The 20,485-nt window shown below is 38.0% G+C and overlaps 1 protein-coding gene across 1 annotated transcript in view; it reads left to right on the top strand.

The window, feature by feature from the left end:
- Positions 1-20,485, top strand: part of LOC136245086 (unconventional myosin-XVIIIa-like) — a 29,236-nt gene that overhangs the window by 2,792 nt on the left and 5,959 nt on the right. Inside the window, exons 2-18 of the mRNA XM_066036592.1 lie at positions 825-1,043; positions 1,174-1,353; positions 6,723-6,930; positions 9,354-9,496; positions 10,337-10,437; positions 10,530-10,602; positions 10,895-11,039; positions 14,723-15,017; positions 16,503-16,701; positions 16,839-16,919; positions 17,137-17,275; positions 17,453-17,612; positions 17,716-17,887; positions 18,150-18,366; positions 18,418-18,515; positions 19,590-19,784; positions 20,188-20,331. Of these exons, the coding sequence (XP_065892664.1) occupies positions 825-1,043; positions 1,174-1,353; positions 6,723-6,930; positions 9,354-9,496; positions 10,337-10,437; positions 10,530-10,602; positions 10,895-11,039; positions 14,723-15,017; positions 16,503-16,701; positions 16,839-16,919; positions 17,137-17,275; positions 17,453-17,612; positions 17,716-17,887; positions 18,150-18,366; positions 18,418-18,515; positions 19,590-19,784; positions 20,188-20,331 (2,769 nt within the window). The remainder of the gene's footprint in view (positions 1-824; positions 1,044-1,173; positions 1,354-6,722; positions 6,931-9,353; positions 9,497-10,336; positions 10,438-10,529; positions 10,603-10,894; positions 11,040-14,722; positions 15,018-16,502; positions 16,702-16,838; positions 16,920-17,136; positions 17,276-17,452; positions 17,613-17,715; positions 17,888-18,149; positions 18,367-18,417; positions 18,516-19,589; positions 19,785-20,187; positions 20,332-20,485) is intronic.

Below are 20,485 nucleotides of genomic sequence, written 5' to 3'. Positions count from 1 at the left end.
AACTCGTTACTTTTACTGTAGCATGCTATATGTGTCCAACCTTCTAAATACAAGCTACCAGCCTACGGGACACGTGTTTCTCTGGTGTAGTTCAGCCACAAATACAAACTTTGTTGTTGTATCTTGGCCTCAAGGGTTCTCCCCTTACACTAAAATGATTTTTATAAATGCATTTGAGGTGCATTCCAATGTTTTCTGCTTAAATGTACTGTCAGCTATATTTCAGCACAACTGCCACTATAAATGTATAATTTCTAATAAAATTTGCAAGTACTATATTGGATTGGCTGCAATTAAAATATTAGTTATTGCAACACTATCTACCTGGTTAGGTTTTTGTATTAACCACAGTCTCCAGTGTATTATGTTGCCTTGGCAAAGATGAAGTAGCCTATAGTTACTACATAACTGAAAATGATTAGATACTTGAAAATGTTTTCTAAATGATGTATCTATATAGGCCATTCTAGTGAATTTATTGACAGAGTTTATTGATGAACATTAGTGTTGAGTTGGGGGATGTATGTTATAATTCCATGGCAACTGATGTCTACATAATAGACAACTATATGTGTATAATTGTATACAAAATTTCACCTGTTAGTTTTTACTTTACCGTTTTTGAATGTTTCATAGTTACGTGAACCTTGCGTTTGAATGCTAGTTTTTATATGTGCATTTTTTTGCAATTAAATGTCTCGTGAAGGCTGTCTTTTTTATTTGCAATAGTCATGTTCCTCGTATGTACACTAGGGGCTGAGATTCAGTGTCACATTCTGCTGTATTTTAATGCACATATTAGAGAGTTGGTGTGTTGTTTGTAGATGCGCCATGAGGGTGATGCTGGTGAAGAGAGGGTGTGGTTGATACACAAGAGTGGCTTCAGTCTTGCCTGCGTGGTGCCGGAAAATGTTCAGGGCCGGCGTGGCTCAGAGTTATCTCGTCAAACTAGCCTAGTGAGAAGTGGTGGACGTGAGAGTTACCGTGTTGTGTTGCATAAATCTGGACAAATCTTGGATGTGGAAGAGGAAGATCTTGAGAAGGTACTGTTTGTATGTGCTATGCTACCCTCATGCCGTACGCACACGCATGCACGCACACACATGTATTACAGTATTCATACCATTTTTAGTTATAGATACAGAGTACATCAATGACATTTACTTTTCACAGGCCAACCCTCGCCAATATGACAGAGTGGAAGACTTGACTGAACTAGTTCACCTTAATGAGCCGAGTGTCCTTCATGTATTACGTCAGAGATACGGAGCAAGTCTCATCCACACATTTGCTGGCAGGCACCTAATTGTTGTGAACCCAATGAGACAACTAGCGTCTGCATATAGCGATAAGGTATGTGAAATCTGTTGTGCTAAGAGTTGTGTCTCTATAAAATTGTAGGATGAGTTATAAAATTTTCAATCCCTAACATTTCAATTGTTGTTTATTCTTAGCTGTTGATTGTATTTTAACAGTAGTAGGTGGTTTGTGATAACATGTGTTATTGGTACTTTTCTGTTGACTAAATTGTTATCGATGAGGCAACACAGTAAAGTGATGTGTTTTGATAGCACATAACACTTCAGGATGTTTTAGAGATAAATAGCAAATTGTTCTCAATGGTAGTATAGAGTGAATGCAAATGGAGACACCCTCCCCAGGTTGTTTTTGAATTTTGTGTGTATGTTTTTTAGGGGCATCCAATATTGCAACTTCAAAAAAAAAACATTTAGCGTTTACATCATTATGGGAAATGTCTAGCATGTTGTGTTATCAAAAGTTTATTTAGCATTGGCCATGCTGTGTGCAGGTGTGTCAAAACCCACAATTAAACGTAATATGTACATCCTTTACAGTTTACACCTATGTAGTAGTAGTAGTAGTAGTAGTAGTAGTAGTAGTAGTAGTAGTAGTAGTAGGAGCAGCAGCAGCAGCAGTAGTAATAGTATTGTAGCTCTTGGGCCATGTGGTCTGCATGCATGGATGTTTCGTTTTTTGTTGTTTTAACCAGGTGTGTACTCCCAGCCGGTTGAACAGGTGTGCAAAGGCCGGCTGTGGGCGCATGCCTGGTTTGTTAACAAAACCGTGTGTCTGTCTAACTCCAAACTTTGAGCTACAGAAACTATACCTTCATTCAATGAATAAAGGCTGTGTACATACTGTATTGAAGGTTAGCTTTCTGTTTTCATGTTTACTTCGAGGGGTGTGGCCGGTCACTGAAACCATGTAACAACATAGTAATGAATATCCTATGTGCTAGGCGTATAACGACCAATAAACAATGTAATAGGCCTTGTAAGCTACCAGGAATGGCATATCCTATCAGGGGCATGTCCGTTTGTACGCAAATGAAAATTATGAGCAGCCATGACACATTGTCTAGAGAAATTTTGTGTATGAAAACACAATATAGACAAACTATAAAATAGTTGAGAAGATATTTCTGTGCATAATTTTGTGGTTAGGTCGAGTTGCGCTTCTTTGACGATGCATAGCAATGTAATTAATGAATTATGAAATAACTGGTGAATTACAAAACACGTTCAATTTTAATGTACTGCATTACAAGCATGCTGTATTTCTGAAGAGTTCAAGGGGTAGTAGCTATTTATTGGGTACCTGGTTTTTTTGAGGTAGCACAGCATCAGCTTGTTTTTAACCATCCTCGAATCCATCACACTGAGTAAAAGAGTAAATCATCCCTCCTGTTTATCCCTTGGCGATTATAATTTGGTTTAGTAATTACTACAAGCCTATGTAGTGTCTGGATCAACCCTGGAAGAGTTTCTGCTAAACTATGTTTCTAAGAAGTGGAAATAATTTAATGTATTATATCATCTACACTAGCTAGCATTTGCCTCGATCTGTGGAATGCTTGTTGCCTTATGTGCTTCTTATAATAGGTAGGATTGGTATTCTGTTTTGCTTAAGGCGCAATATCACTTTAAACAACTTTCTAATTTTAGTAACACGCATACCTGGTACATTCCTATGAAAAGGTTTCTAGTTCTTTGGACATTCTGTTTTGCTTAAAGCACAATATATCAGTTGCATTTCAGCCACCTCACTAATCTAATGCCTGACATAGGCTAGATGCTTGTGGGAGGATGTCGTACTGCTTAGTTCCTTGTAACTGATTTGTATCAGATAACACCATCAAATGTGTTACATATTACACTGATAGTTTACTGCCTGTAGTATTTGATAGAGCAATGTTATTTGATATTGTTGCAGACTTGCAGTACAATCAAATGTTTAAGAGGTGGGCTGTATAGTTGAGATGGGACAACTTAAAATAAGGACACCTTAGTTGCAATATAGCCTTTTATACCTGAAAGAATTGTGTGGCTGATTACAAGGTGTCCATATTATACAAGTTGGTGTATTCTAATGAGGTCACTGTGGAGTGGCTTGATGACTAAATGTTATTTACGGGTCAGGTGATATATGGGGCTGGTGGTTAGGTGGGAGATGTAGAGACAAAATTGGAGGGAAACTTTATACCAAGTGGCTGTAGACTGGAGCAGTGGGAGGTTGTGTGTGTACCTACAGGTGGAATAGAGTAAGAAGCAAATACCAGCTGTTCATATCTCCACACAACAGGTGAGATACCTACCTTTGGATGTCCACACCCTCTGACCCCAGGTAAGATTTGCCAGTACTGACTCACACTTGAGTAGTAGTAGTATGTAGTCCAGTGTGATTCACAGGGTATGCAATAGTCCCTACAATAGCCCCTAGTAGGTGAGACTGCGTAATAGTGGTAGCTAAAGGCTTAGGTATCTGTCTGTATGTTTTTCAGTGCTGGATGACTTGTTGATAGTATCTGCACATTTTTAGGGCAAATATGCATTCTTAAAGTGCTCAGAAAAGTGTATATACATTGTGAGCTGTAGCAAGACCGCATGTGTGACCTGTCAGTGCTGTGCAGCTTTAAAAAAAGTGTTTACCATAAAGGATGCTATATACTTGTTCATCAAGTAATAGTATCAGTCATCTGTGTTGTATAATAGAACTGCATTACCTTCTGCTTTACAAAAGTATGTAATCGGTTGAGGAATTTTTCTGATCATGTTACGGCTGTATTTCACCCCTCCACAAATTTGTATGATCATTGGGAAAGTACCACAACTCCTGGGAAATTCCCTTATTACTTTCTCCTGCCAATTATCTGTGCAAGTAGTGCAATTTGTATAAAAATCATTTTCAGATAGTGGAGACATCAAATTTTATTGTATGTCCAGTAATTGTACAGCTTCATACACTACACCAGTCATTAGTATACTGTGTGATATATTGGTGTGGAACCAACAGAGCCCCTCTCTGGTATGATGGGCAGGGAGTGATAGACCAGGTCTTCTCTCTACTGCTCTATGGTGTCCTATATATCACTACTGTGGGTTCTGCTGGTAGTGCTCTTGTCAAGAATTCAACCCATAATATGACCTACATGTTACTAGGTGACTGTTAAGTGATATTAGTGACAGGTTGTATGAATGCATTAGTGGGTTTTTTGAAGCCTAAAAGCTTTCTCAGTCTCTGTGTGTGTCTGTCCATGATTCACATAATGGGGTGAGGTTATTCACCTGTGAGACATGCTATTGCCTCCAGCAGTGCCCAGAGGAAGAGGACCTGGGGAGCACAGGTGGTAGTGTTTTACTGGATGAATGTGTCACCTGATGGCTTTGTTATGTGGTGTGTGCATGTGTGCTAGCATGCGGACTTTGGTACATGGTTTGCAATGATTGTATTGGCACATCTTTTTGCTATAGAGTTATCATTATTGTGTACTCATATTTGCTAAGTGAGTTGTCAGGATCATGACAGATATTGGTATTCATGTTTTGGGGCATTCTTTTCATGTGGTTAACTGCTAATACTATTTTTTCAGTTGCCACACACAAAAAGCATTCTCTGACCCAATATGCTAAAGCAATAGCTAACAATCAAATTCACATTAGGAGTAGTCCCTGGTTGAATGTTGATGGTCATGAATGTTATTAATGGTGGAGTGTGTATGATCATGGGCACACGTGTCATTGTAACCCCATTATTGTAAACATACACTTCTGGTTATGTGCTTTGTGTGGCCTTCTGTAAGAATTTAGTTGTTACCTGTTTTTACAGCAGAAAGTGTGTAATGTACTTGCCTGTCATGGTGATAGATTCACACACATACACATGCACACAGGGACAGACATACTACTACGTAGTCCTGCCTGCCCAGTGGAACTCTGGGACACTGTGCACCATTTAGGTGCTATGACTCAGTGCTGACTAATCCTCCTGGGGTAGGACTAGTGTTTCGGAGGAGGCTGAACTGTGTTTCATAGGTGAATGTGTGGGACTGTTATGGGAGACATGACAGTTAACATTTGCTTCCACAATTAACACTAGGTACCCATGAAACACAAGTGGGTAGACTGGAGCAATGTAGGAACAACATTTACATTGAGCTAGAACTTTGTGACTTTGCTCCCTTGTAATTCCATGCTATACCACATCCTGTGTATATGTGCTCACCATACCACTGACACTTCTATATATAGCCTTAATATCAGTAAAGTTTATATAGCCACCACAATTTACATACTTGGTCCCAATCACAAGGTGCCAGCCATACTGACAGCTCATTGCTAGTTTACTGTGTATGGCTGCTTGTGTTTATTATACAGTGGTGAGAGCTATGTGGTCTTTATTCAGTATAGTTGAGCTATGCAGCCAATTAGCTAGCTAGTCATAATTCCTGACTGTTTTTGTAGTGTGCTTATATATAGCAGCTGGCTTATGAATACATTGGTAATTTGGTTATGTAATGCTTGACTGACTGATCATGATGCTTTAGTTCCAACTTACTGCTGTCTTGCAACACTGTTGCCTTGAATATTTCAAGTCTTACACAAGGAGATCTAGTGTGGAAGTTTATAATTTGAGAACCTTTATGTAAAAAAGCCATTGTTCTACAGTACATGTATGTAGCTAAATGCTTGCAACTCTTTGGTTTATTATAAGTGATGTCACTCGACTAAACATTAGTAAGCACACTGCCATAGTGTTAACAATATGGTCATCTCATGACTTTGTTTGTGATCAATGACAAAACAAGTTGAGTATGTGTGTATATAAATCCATCCTCCTTACTGAATCAAAGAATATGTTCTGTTGAAAGTTGTTCCTGAAAATCATACTGTATATTTGGGATCATGGAAGGTTTGAGCTTTTCTGGCCAAAAATATCACCCTAAAACCAGCCTCACAATACCTTCATGGTGTCTTGGCAACATTGGTTAAGCCCAAAAGTGCCTTCAGTATGACCTAAAACACGGTTGCTGTGAATTTAATGTATATTATTATTGTCTTCAGATACATTTGATGGGAATCAAATTGTAGAGGTCCTTATCCTAGTGTTTCTTCATTTGTAATGCTGTGTAACGAGCGTAATGGCCACTTCACTATTTCAGTAATTGATATGTGGGATACACGTTCAGGCGGAAACAATAACCCTGGTGCTGTTCTTTCCGTTCTAATGTAGTATGCATGGGTTCACCACGCTACAAAAAAAAAAAAACAAGTATGTGTAAAGAAAAATGAAGAAGTATGATTAGAAATGAAAATTAGTGAAACGTTGTAATATATTTTTTATGGTGGTGTGATGGTAATGTATTTAATATTATACAATTTTCTTGATAATGACTCTGTTGTTACTGATGATGTAACACATAGGTGATGGAGATGTTCAGAGGTAGTCGCAGGGAGGACATGCCTCCTCACATATTTGCTGCAGCACAACAAGCCTATCACAGCATGTTGTCGTCACAAACCGACCAATCATTGGTCCTGATGGGAGTTAGCGGATCAGGGAAGACGTTCAATACTCGCTACTTGCTCAAGTACCTTGGCTCTTTTGCTGATGGAGCTGGAGTTATTACATGTAAGGACTATATTTAATTGTTAACAGATTTAGTAATTACCTGAGAATTAGCTCATAATTATAGTTTTATCTCTCCCATATTATGGAATCAAAATATTTGTATATAAGATTGAAGTAATTATATAATACAAAAGGAACAAGATTGTAATAAGCCTTCTTCTATACAAGTTTATTTGTATAAGACTGTGTATCAAACAGTACGGTACTACTGTTTAAGTAGAGATCCCCCCAAAAATGACGCATGCCGCCTTTATAAATCATCCTAGAAAACATCTTACGCAACGGAAATCGCCTTTACAGAATAATATTAGTCTATCTAACATCAAATACAGCATTAAAAAAACAAAAAAACAAGAAAACACAGGTGGCCGGTTATAGAATTTTTTTTAAATTGTCCAAAGTCCAATTTTCATCTCACTGCCTGACCACAGTCACAAGGCTAGAGGCCAAATGAAGCAGCACATGGCCACTATTTTACACTACATAACAATTTCACCAGTAGGATGGGTACCGACAAATTTGTTCCCTCTGTACCTTTTATCTTCAATCAGGCTCATCGTCTTCTTGTTGTTGCAATGAAACCATATCAAGGCGTTAGTTTCCCCTATCAATACTTTTCCTTGAGCAGCATATTTAGACACCGCAAACTTATTTCAGCACTTATGCTTGGTAACTTCACGATTGGTTCAATCCCACGCCTATTAATTAATTAACACGATCTTGGTTGATTGCTATATAGCCTAAATATTTTGAGGGGGGAAATTTTCGCTGATTTCGTGGTTTTGGGGGTTATCAGTGAAAATTTTATCCTTGAATCATTTGAACTTCCATTAGTCTAATACATTTTGGGAGCATTTGCAAATCCACGAAAACTTTATTTTTCACAACGTTGCTCAACCTCAAAAAATTTGCCCCTTGAAATATTTAGGCTATACGGTAATAACGATCGAGCACCGAGACCACATCTCTTAGCAATCTATCACAATGACACACCCCGTTATTATTGGCCTAGCTGTATTCATAATGCTAGCACAACAGAAATATGAAATCGCTGGAAAGGCTTGAGATCTTCTAATGCAGCAGTCACCCTAATAGAGCAGTCACACATGTAAAGCTGCATGCTATAACAAAAACCAAACAAACTAGTATATTAAAAATTATTAATTTAAAAATGAAGTAGGGATCCAAGTGATAAAAAGTAGTGAAACAAGATGTGATGATGGTATTACAGCATAGCTCGGTGGGAAAATCCCTACTTTGACATTGAACAAAATGATTGTATTTTGTTATAACATACCAATGTAGGGATTCTCCCACCGATCTATGCTGTATCATTCATCACTTGTTTCACTACTTTTTATCGCTTGAATTTCTACTTCATTTTTAAATTACTAGTTTTTAATATATTCAGTTATCAGATCTTTGTTTAAGGTTACGGTATAGTCACAGGCAATCATTCAATACCTATCGATACTTTTTGAGAAGGCCATAAAACCAGTATACTGAGTCTAGCAGCGTGAAAGGTTTAAAGTGAACACAAAGCTCTTCATATTTAATGTTTTTATGTTGCTACAGTGTAGTTTGAGGTAGGTGGAACACTACAAGTTGTAGCAAGACAGGTAAGCCAGCCTGTTATATTGCTCAGCTCCAGCTGTCACTACTATGTTTTTTCTGCTGCCAAATGCAGCAAAAGCTGTAGGCTCTATGGGCAGTTCTGGGGCGATGCTGTACATTAAATTTATTAGGTCCTGTGGAAGCGTTTTTGGCATATTTCTTCCCAGTGACAGAGATACAAGCCTTCAAAGAGCTTGTTTAACTCGAAGAAACTACTAAAAGTTTAATAAAACGTCTTCACAAACAGTAACTTAAAATATCGCTTCCACAGGACCAAGATATTTTAGTTGCTTAGTTACTGGTATCAAAATTATAGGGATTCAGTAATCTGTTTGTCTGGTTTTTGGTATCAAAACATTGCTCTATCCACCCAAGAACAGTTGTTGTTCTGCAGTATAAACACAAACAAGTACAAATAGTATTACTTCCACAACACAGTTGGTAAAATTATTTATCCCTTGTTTGGTTTGGAGCAGGTTCTGTAATTTGTTCCGCCCACGCATTAAAAAATATACTGTAACCTTAAGACCAATATTTATCTTTAACAGTAAGCACCCTCTGATGTCATACTAAGGTGTACAATGATCTCTATTCACCATGGCAATGGTTTTTGGGGTACCATTTTGATTACTGAATTTGAGCAAACATGATGTTGCTATCATGTTACCATGGTTGAACTACTACAAATGGCGAATGTTTATGTACAACTCCTTTGCAACCGGTTATAAGCGTTATGAAATTAATTCAGTGAATGAGGTCTATTTTCCAGTGTATATTATCTCTGTGTGCTATGTATTTATTCCTCTTAGATGAGAAGTTGACTGCTATTGATGTGTTGTTGCTGTCATTTGCTAATGCTGCCACACTACTCAACCCTCATGCCACCAGAGTGACCTTGTTGTACTCCCTAGAGTTTGACCCTGCTGGAGTATTGTTGGGAATGACCATAAGAGTGAGTGTGTGTGTGTGTGTGTGTGTGTGTGTGTGTGTGTGTGTGTGTGTGTGTGTGAGTGTATCTGGTTGTTAATCCAAACAGTTTGTCATATGGAATCTAAGACATGCGTATATTTACAGATCATGTGAATTGCCACAAGAATTTACAAGATTTATCAGAAATTGTATGAAAATATTAGTTACACTTTAGGTCTTTGGGCGGATAGAAGAAATTGGTACAACTTTAGTAATGTTTGTTAGAGGCTGTTTTAAAGACAAAATGAAGTTTGGAAGTTGTTTAGTATTGTAAACGAAGATCATCTTGTGGTATAGGTTGAAGAAAACTCAATGTGTGAGTGTATTTTTGATAAGAAGTTTTAGGCCAAATGCGTGATTCATTCTATAACTCACAATTTGAAAACTGCAACCACCAAATTAAACTTGCTACACAACACTGATATAAACTGTTAAGCACTATATCTGTTATTTAGTCAATTTGTGCTGGTAGATGCTAATAAAACACCCAATGGTTTCACGCCCAGTAATCTGTAAATCATCGTGGCTATTCACATGACATAATGCTAATTCATAAATATACTCGTTCTCAGATTTTTTGAAAGGCCACTATAAGTGAAATGCTTGGATAAAATTAATGATGTTATATACAGAGCTCTGTTGAAATGCTCTAAAACAATATACTCAATAGAACAGTCGTTTTCAATTTCAGATAAACAAGGGCACGGAAAAATGAGTGTTGGATAACTGAGTGTTACTGTACTTCGCTCCGTACCTAGCTATGTGTGTGTGTTTTCTCATATACCATGCATTGTCTGTTGTTTAAAAGTTATTTTTGTTGCAGACATTTTTACTGGAGAGAAATCGTGTTGCTGAGAGGCCTAAAGGAGAGAAGACTTTTGAGATATTTCACAAGTTGCTAGCTGGAGCCAACCAACAAACACAGTAAGTGTTGTTTGGTTTACTAGTTACCATAGCAACATGATGTGTAAAATGTGTTGGGTACATTTGATGGTGGGTTTCGTTTATCACTTCAGATCAGATTTGTTGTTAAATGCTCAAGTTAGCCCGGATGAAATGAACACCTATGTTGAGAAAGAACCAATGGGGGTATGTGTGATTGTGTGTCTGCATGTGTAGTAAATATATCCATATATGTATGTCACTTTCTATTAAGACCAAAATGTCTACCATGTAGTCTTCTTATACAGAGGACACTCTTTGTGGTTGAAGTATCCTCTGTGCTCAAAAATACCAGTTTACTCCCCAATTGTTTATTGCACATATGATCTTCCATCAGGGTAGCTAATATTGTATGCTTAAGGGTCTATTTTAAAATAAAGATTAATTCATTAATGTATTCATGCTGGTAACTGTTAAAGTTTTTTTTTTTTATTGTTAGCCAAAGCAACAAGAAACAGCTGCATTTGTATGGGAGATGGTTCAGAACGCAATGACAACACTTGGAGTGTCTGAGGAAGAGGCTAAAGGAATATGGTCACTTGTTGCAGCAATCTACCACCTTGGGTTTGCTGGAGTTAGAAAAGGTGTGTGGTGTGTGTGTGTGTGTGTGTGTGTGTGTGTGTGTGTGTGTGTGTGTGTGTGTGTGTGTGTGTGTGTGTGTGTGTGGTGTGTGTTTTTTGTATGTAGTGTATTGTGTGTGTGTGTGTGTGTGTGTGTGTGTGTGTGTGTGTGTGTGTGTGTGTGTGTGTGTGTGTGTGTGTGTGTGTGTGTGTGTGTGTGTGTGTGTTTTGTATGTAGTGTGGTGTGTGTTTTTTGTATGTAGTGTATTTGTGTGTGTGTGTGTGTGTGTGTGTGTGTGTGTGTGTGTGTATGTGTGTGTGTGTGGACTGTGGATGCACGCATGTGGACATTAGGTTTGGGCAATGTTGAAGCTTTGCTTCTACAGTTGTTCTGGAACTTAATTATTACAGTATTGTTGTAAGTACACTAGAGCTGTGAAACTTAACCAATTAATCGACCAGTTATTTTTATAAATTCAGTTATCAGTTATTTTTTGCATAACTGGATAACCGATCTCTAATGTAAATGTATGGTTTTGGTACTCTTTTCATTCTTCAACATTGATATCACACTTGTTGTAGGATCCAGCTTTACATATAATGACTTGTTGCCTATTACTTTGGCCACTACTAGTATAATATACCACTAGTATGATATACTACTAGTATAATATACTATAACTTTAAGGTGCATGTAGTCTTAAAACTACGTCCAGCATAAAATTAGAGAAAATTTTACTCAGTTCAGTTAAACGGATACTATGATTTTCCCAGTAACCGGTTTTGATATTTTGTCCAATTTCACAGCTCTATAGTGCACTAAAAATATGCTTTACAATGTACACATATCTGTGTGGATGGAGTTCGTTTCTAGGCTGCCAAAGATATTAACCACAATATTAGCTAGCTCTTGATACAAAGGAATGCACATTACTTAATTATATATCTAAAATAAAGGGAAGCGAATCATGAAAGGCTAACCCATGTGGGGCCAAACTGCTTTAGCCACAGTAGTCGCTGACACGTAATGTGTATTTTGAATAATTAGTGCATCGTTGCATCATAAATAATAGTTAGACACCAAGACCAAGGGAACTAAATGATTTAGTAACCCTGATGGCCTGAGGCTGTAGCATCCCGAGTGCAGCGAGGGTGCTACTAAGGGCTAGAGGGGTTACTAAATCGCTTAGTTCCTGTTGGTCGTGGTGTCTAACTTATTTAGACTATGGTTTAAAGTACATACCTTTATAGCCAGAGCATTAGGGTGGGATGAAAGAGCAATGCAGAACAACAGAACAGTTTCTTCCTGAAGTCCTTACAGTGCCCACAAAAATAATTATTGGACCGGTAACCAGAGTGACTGCTAGAGCTACAGTAGATACGCCGCTTAGTCTACTATTTGTCCAGAATTATTCACAGAACACGGGGAAGAATTGTATCACAGTATTATCAAGTATTCCAGTGTACCTTTTGTGTTATAATTATTTTTCACATACGGAATTTCCTGAGGGCAGGTTACTAAATGAACATGTGTAGGTGACGTCAGGTGACTAAGTGATTTAGTAACCCTCTAAATGAGCTGTACTATAGTCTAAGATTGGCTTATTGACTAGTACAAGGAGGCTGCAAAACTGATTGACAAGTACATTTTATGGGATTGTTGATGTGTATCTCAAAACAGTGTCAAGGCACAAAACTGAAACCCACAATTAAATATAACAAGTGGCACTTTAAAATGATCCTTATTATTAGAGCATGGAGAGTTTGTTACTAGTTCTGGATTGGATATATAATTTTTGGCAAGAATTCTGGTATACGTAATAGTACTCTTTGAGGTATTTTTTATCCTCAGTAGGAGTATAGTGTAGTATGGCTTATACCACTTTAGCGTGGGTGTTCAAAGGCGCTGCTCAGTGTTTAACTCACATATTGCTGACAAAGCGTTTTGCCAATGACTTTGATACCCAGCCAGTTCAAAGAATTGATGCGCTTTGACTCGTTATATTGAGCGACATAGAGCTTTGTATTGTGGGACTCATTTTTGTAGTGGTTGCTAAGCTGAGTATATTTGCTAAGATAGATTGATTTTTACTAAAGGATAATGAAGGCACAAAATAATTGTTTGGGCGATCGTGGATGCGTATTTTTACCCACCGCGTATCAGCCTTTGAACAGACCACAGAACAGCAAAGCTACTACTGCTATGTTGAAATAGGTTAGTAACTTACAGTCCTAAGTACTTATAACTTAATATAATAACTTACTTACTGTCCCAATAGCGAAGTTAGTTGGCTTAACTTAGTACAAAAATGATAACAATATAAACTCCATTCCACAATCGCAAGTTTTCTAACATAGCGTGTTGAAGCATAGTAACATATTAGTGATGTTTAAACGTATGGATAACGGCTATTAGCCCACATTATTAAGACCACGATCGATCTTCAGATGCTACTGTATAAAACAAATGGGATGAGTTCTCAGTAGTTCTTTCACCTATTAGGTGAGTGCGCCCCAAGTGATATATATCACTTATACCACGACTGCTTGGGATTTGCTGATATTATACACCCACAGCCCTCAGGCTTTGGGTGAATATATCAGCAAATCCCTCGCAGCCGTGGTATAACTATTAAATGTCTCAAGACAGTTAACAGAACTACATAGTCATATCAAATAGTAGGGTATGCTGATTATCAGCTCAGCCAAAGTATTGGCTACTGGTATGGCATTTTTAGCAATATCTGTAACCATTACAGTTGTTGATGGCATGCCGATATTTATGCATGCCCACTGAGGCCCAACACTGAACCATAATACCAAAATATTGAAAATCCCGAACGTATTACTATAGTAAATACAATGAATTAGATGTTGTGGCATCAAAATAAACCAGTATGGGTAGCTGAGTGCAAATGTTTTTTTGCCTTTCCACTTAATAAATATCATTCCTATTCAACATTAATGTATTGTACAGTATCCATTCAAGGGCAATACCTATATTTAGTAATACTGAGGTATTATTTTTTAAATATACCAAAGGAAGGTTTTTGGAAATACCATAGAGCCGTATCTAAAATTAATAACCACAATCATTTGTAAGTGACCACACACCCCAAGAACAGTTATTCTGCAGTAAAAACAAACAAGTACATATAATTGTACTATTCCACAACAAAGTTGTTGAAATTATTTGTCCCTACATTAGTAAAAGCAGAAGTAGGTGAAGGCTAACAGACCATTACACACAGTTTGTTTGCTTATGATAACTAAGAACCACAATCAAAATGTGTATGAGATAGTATATCATATAGTACGTTACTGTGTATTAGGGGTCATGGAGGTTTGGGTTTTTCTGGCCAAAAATCACCCACAAACCAGCTTCACAATACCATCCTGGCACCTTGGCAGTATTGGTTAGGTATAACCAAGCTCAAAAGTCCATTCAGTACGACCCTAAATGCCTCCAATAATCTGTTACGAAATTTTAATTTTTTTATTCAATGGAATTTTCTACTGAAGCGTAACCCGATAACGGCTAAGGCTATGAGCTTGATTTTTTCATTGCTACATCTCTGGGTGTGTATTGTAGTGTATGTGTAGCATGTGCATGAGTGTAGTTTGTGTATGTAGTGTAGTTTGTGTATGTAGTGTAGTGTGTGTTGTTTAACACAATATACACTGTAAAATATATTGTGCAATTGTAGGAGCACAACGAGGAGGGGAGAAGTTCCTCAACCCAGCTGCAGCACAAAGAGCAGCTCAGCTACTTGGTATCAACCATGAAGACCTTGGCAAAGACATTTTCTCCCCACCCCATGGTACTGGGTCACGATTGTCATCTCTATTTGCCAGTTCACCAATCCCTGGGGCCATCCCAGAATCTGGATCTATTTCATCACCATCACAACCTCGAGCCAATCAGGGTGTAGAGGCTCTTGTAGCTTTTGTTAGTGGATTATATGAACATGCTTTTAATGCTTTAGTGCAGCTGATTAATAGGTTTGCTTGTCTGTCTGTCAGTACTTGTGTCATCTTTGTATACAGTCACTTACATACACTGTTTTAAGTCTTAGTGTAGTAGTTGTTATGTAACACAGTGGAGCATGTCTAAGCCGGTGGTCACCTTCAGATCAATTTTTTGGCTGTAATAGCTGTTTTACACAGTTGGGATAGTGTATATGTGCCTCACTAGAAGTTTAAAGTTGGCCTTTTTAGAGACAGATGGCCTTTTCTATACAGATGGCAAGGGCGGCTTTAAAGAATTTTGGTGACAGGTTTCCGAATTTTCTGTTGTATGCACACTTAAATCTAGGGGGTTTGGGGCATACACCCCAGGAAATTTTTGAGAAATACGTACTGTGAGATTGAATCTGGTTTCACTAAAAGCTGACATTTTAAATGTATGTTACGAATTGATTGTATATATATATATAGGCTGCTTGTATTTGCTTTTGCTGGCATGGTATCAGGAGCAGGCTAAAGAATTAAGAGGTGGAGCTAAGTGGAGTTTGAAGCGCACAACAGACACGAATGCCATTCTGTGGGGTCTGGGGGCATGCTCCTAGGAAAAGTTTCAGGTCTTATACGCTATTTTAGACTATTTTTACTGTGTTGGTACCCATTACCAGCTGAATTCCTGGCGACTACTAGCTGAATCGTCGAATTGCTTCATATCATCCTTACCATACACATAACTACTTAGTAACCATGCATCTAAATCCTCGCTATGAAATAAGGAACTCAATTGTGTTGTTTTTGTTTACATAATACTAACCGCAATAAAGTTATTACTTGGCAAAGTCTAAATTTGGTAAAAACCAGCCCAAACAAACAACAGAAAACAAAGGTGCCTTGCACTCCAAAGAACTATTCTATACAGTTTACTAACAGTGTGATCCATTCCACAGCTGGACCACCATGCCATGTCTGGGATAAAGCAGCCGGCTGTTGACTTTACCCGTCTCCATCAATGTATAACACTTTCTTTGTTATTAACAACTTGTTTTCAACTCAAAGAGCGATTTAATTCGCCTATTATGAAAGGTTACACTTTACGCTATTACATAACAAACGTGCACTAGTCTGGGAAGGATCCGGTTATCCCAGAAACGGGACCCCTATGGGCGTGTCCACTTTAGTACTAGAGCATGTCACTATTACATGCACTAAACAGTTTATAGCAAAGCTATCCTTCGTGATTTATAATGCCATGCCGCCATATGGCGGCTACCACCGTTAATGGGTTAATTAAAAATAGCAGAAGTAACTGCTCTATTAGGGTAATTGCCTGCTCTATTATGCAAACAATGCAAAATTAATACTTGACTAGTTTCTGGAAACCTCAGAAACCCCCTAGGTCCACCCCTGGATGGCCAAATTCCACTGTAATAAGTACGGATCACTGCTAAGAGTAGATTCCCACTGTGCACTCTACTGCATTAGGAAGGGATCTCATTGTTATACTATTCCATTCTTCATTCCCAGGTCCATCCAGACTCCAAATGGTAGCAATGCAAAGTACTCTATTCACATTCTGGACACACCAGGTTTCCAGGATCCTGAGAGTGTCAATGTCACTTCTGGTACCACATTTGATAACCTGTGTCATAACTATGCTCAAGAGAGACTGCAAATGTTGTTCCATGACTCTACATTCACTGCAGAACAAGATCGATACATACAAGTATGTACTAGTGTAGTGTAGTGTATTTGTGTGTGTGTTTGTATGTGTGTGTGTGTTTGTATGTGTGTGGTGTGTGTGTGGTGTAGTGTAGTATAGTATTACATGTAGTCACTATACACATGTTTCTCTACCCTCAGGAGAGTATTAACTGGTCCTTCACTGAAGTTGCTATCAGTCCATTACCAGTCATTGATGTGATTGATAAGAATGTCTCATCTGTAAGTGGAAAATTAATAGATTTCAATAGGAGATACAGCTGTACCTACCCACCAAATCAAATATTCTATTAGAATACCTTAACCATTAGCTTATATGACGCATATTATACTGATGCACACATGGACACACACCATATACACACATTGTTCTCCAAATACTAATTTGGTTAACTGAGATCACACTGATTATAATAGGTTTCTCTTCCTATTTGTATAGCGTCGTGGACTAGACATCAATATTGACAAGAAGGGGTTGCTATGGATACTTGATGAGGAGTCCATTTTCCCTGGGGCCAGTGACAGTAGCTTCCTGGAACGTGTACAAACCTATCACCATGACAACAGCTCTGAAAGAGGTCCAGATTTTTGTAACACCTTAATATTGCCAATGTATAACTAATATTACGTCACCATATGTAACTCTGGTGTTGTGACATAATCTAGCTATCATTTAATGAACTTTGAAAGTATAAAGCTGAATGTTACTGTATTGGGTCTCTCTCACTTACTGACACGCTATTTGCCTGTTACAGAGGAGCCACTGGTTATAGTGAAGAAAGAGACCAACCAATTTGTGGTAGCTCACTGTCAGAGGAGTATGAGAGTGTTGTATAACGTGTCCGGATGGCTACGTCGAGCTAGGGAGCACCCGTCATATCGTGTAGTAGCTCAAGTGTTGTCTGAATCAAAAAGGTATTGATTACACACTAGTTTGTATTATTGTGCTGCTTCAGCTTGTGTAATGCATACATCAATTATTTAGTGACACTATCTACATATTGTGTGTTATTTGTAGTTCCAGTGTGGCCAGCATCTTCCAGGGGAGGGGCGTGGCTGGTTCTTCCACAACACTTAGTGCATCATCATTACTCATTGACACATCTCGCAGCATTAAGGGATCTGCAGTCAGCCCTGTTGCCAGTGGAACTAAACGATCATCAGTCTGTCTTCAAACTAAATTTCAACTGGTAAAGTTCATTACAGCATGATATGTGTTATAGAGAAATGAATGTGTAATGTTCTGTTCTTTGTGTACATCATTCTATATAGTCTCCTCATATAAATCATTGGTTAAAATCTCTTTATATTAGCTTGGTATATATAGTTTGATATGTAAGATGTACGTAAGACCCTAAGCTTAGTACACTAGTAGCCTCATTGTATTAGCTGTACAATCCAATGTGGATACACGTGTAGTTTTAGTGTGTAACATTCTTGTCACTTGTTCAGGACTTCCTTGTTGATGTACTACGCAAGTCACGTCAGTGGTACATCCGCTGTATTCTTCCTCAACAACCATACAAGTTACCTGATGCCCTCATGCATCACCTTGCTGACCTGGAGGACAGCCTTGAGCCTCCCGCTCTGGGACACATTGATATCCCTCTGGTAAGGGACCAGATTCGTAGGGGAAACATTGTGAAGGCTGCCAGGATATTTAAACAAGGTGTGTATGTTTTTGTGTAGTTTGTACTGTGTGAATCGTATTTTGGTGCAGGATTTCCTGAGTTCATGTCATTCCCACGATTTCGTCGTCGCTACGAGTGCCTGGTACCAGTTGACGACAGACCAGTTGGAGTAATTGATGAAAAGAAAGTAAGCTCATTAGATGTGTGAGAAAATGAAAGAAGTTTATATAAAACATTATTACCCACTTAACCCTTAAACCTGCACAGAACTTTTGGAGAATGCATGTTTGCACAATATCAGCGAAACCTACAGATTGTGGGTTTACTAAGCGAATGGAAATTGTTGCAAGTTGATAGAAGCAACCACTATCGAGTTATGGATCGTTTTATAAATAGTGTAAAGGGTTTGCATAGTTTTTTAATGTTAGGGTAGTATCATTTTAATCTTTGTTGTGTCACAAGTAGATATTTATCAAATTTTGATCCAGTTTTCTGGACTATGCAGGTGTAAGGGTTAAAAGCTTGATGTTCACTCCCTATTACAACTTCTCAAAAAAAATTTCACCGACCATATGATTAGTGGTGACAGTAAAGGTGTCAAGGGCAGACACGTGTGGTGGTTTGGATCTATTACAAGTTTGGAAAAGGGACGTAACAAATGGTGCACTTTTATGGTGCCCCCATAGAAAAAGTATTGTGAAATTTTTGATTGGTCATAAATATTGTCAGACATTTGAATGAAAAGATATTGAAATACCTTTTAGTGGGTCAAGCAGTACTACAAATAAACCAAATTTCAAGAACTTGTGTAATTTCATTCAAGGTTATTGAGGGCTCAGCTTAAGGTAGAATCAGTGAGAACCTGGCTGAATAAGGACATTACGTGAAGCAACTAAACCAGGTGAAACACTGAATTACAAGGTGACAAATACACAATAGCCAAGGTGACAAAACCTAATTGCAAAAGCAACAAATACACAAGCGATGAAATCAAATGCAAAGGCAATGAATTCAACGTAATAAGTGTTGGTAATAATTGAGTTATGCTACAAAGGAAAGTTGTAGTGTGATAAGTCAGCTCTTTAGATATGTAATGATGGAAGGTAATAAAACCTCATACCCCACCATACATACATACGTACGTACGTACATACATACATACATACATACATACATACAGGCTTAATGTCATTATAACTAGATACATACACCACACTGGATATACATAGCTGTACCTTTAAATTGGCTGTTATTATTTCAGGCAGTAGAACACCTAGTAGAATATCTTGAACTGGACCAAACCTCGTTGAGGATTGGGTTGAGTCAGATCTTCTTCAGGACAGACACTCTTGTAGAGTTGGAGGAGAGAGTGGAAGAGAAAGCAGCTCACATCTTTACTCTATTCCAGGCACATTGTCGACGTTACTTGTGGAGAAACAAGTTGAAAGAGCTAGAGGTTAGTAGTTCACCAGAATCAATGGGTTTTTAATGTCCTGATCTCTTCTTATTAGTAGCACACTGAGCAAAAAAATTGTGCAGCTTATGTTGGACCATAAAATAAGGTTTTTGTCCTGTATAAAGTATAGTGTAATTGTATCACTGTGTAATGATATCACCTCTCCAGTAAACTAACAATCTGCACAATGAAGCCTTATTGAGGTTAAGAAAGGTTGCCTCGTAGATAATTGTATATCGAGAAAGTTAGATAGTAATTTGTAAATAAAATGAAGTCGGCCAACCCAATAAATCTAGTTAAAAATTTTATCAAATTCTTTTCTCACCAAATCTTTCTCATAACACATTCCCATCTACAGATTAGTCCCTATTGTGTCACAAGTAAGACAGTGTCATGTGTACAGATTGATGATGCAGCTGTTAGCATAATACAGTCCAACATTCGCAAGGCTAACATCATCAACCAGTGGTCATGGTGGAAGTTGTTGAACAAGATTAAACCCCTCATGGTGGTGAGGAAGACTGAAGAGGAGAAGAAGGAAATTTCTGTAAGTGAACCAGTTCATGCTTGTGTAGTGTGTTGTGCACAAGCCAATCTTACGGTTGTGAGATACCATTTTGTTGGCCTTTATATGTGATACGTACTTGTTGTGTTGTTCTGCTCTATTAAAGTATCTTGTTCTTTCTGTAGTAAGTTTATTT

This window comes from Dysidea avara, chromosome 15, assembly GCF_963678975.1.
Source record: "Dysidea avara chromosome 15, odDysAvar1.4, whole genome shotgun sequence".
NCBI lineage: Eukaryota > Metazoa > Porifera > Demospongiae > Dictyoceratida > Dysideidae > Dysidea > Dysidea avara.
Note: the sequence above shows the minus strand (reverse complement) of the source record. Positions and strands in the feature narration are given on the sequence as shown.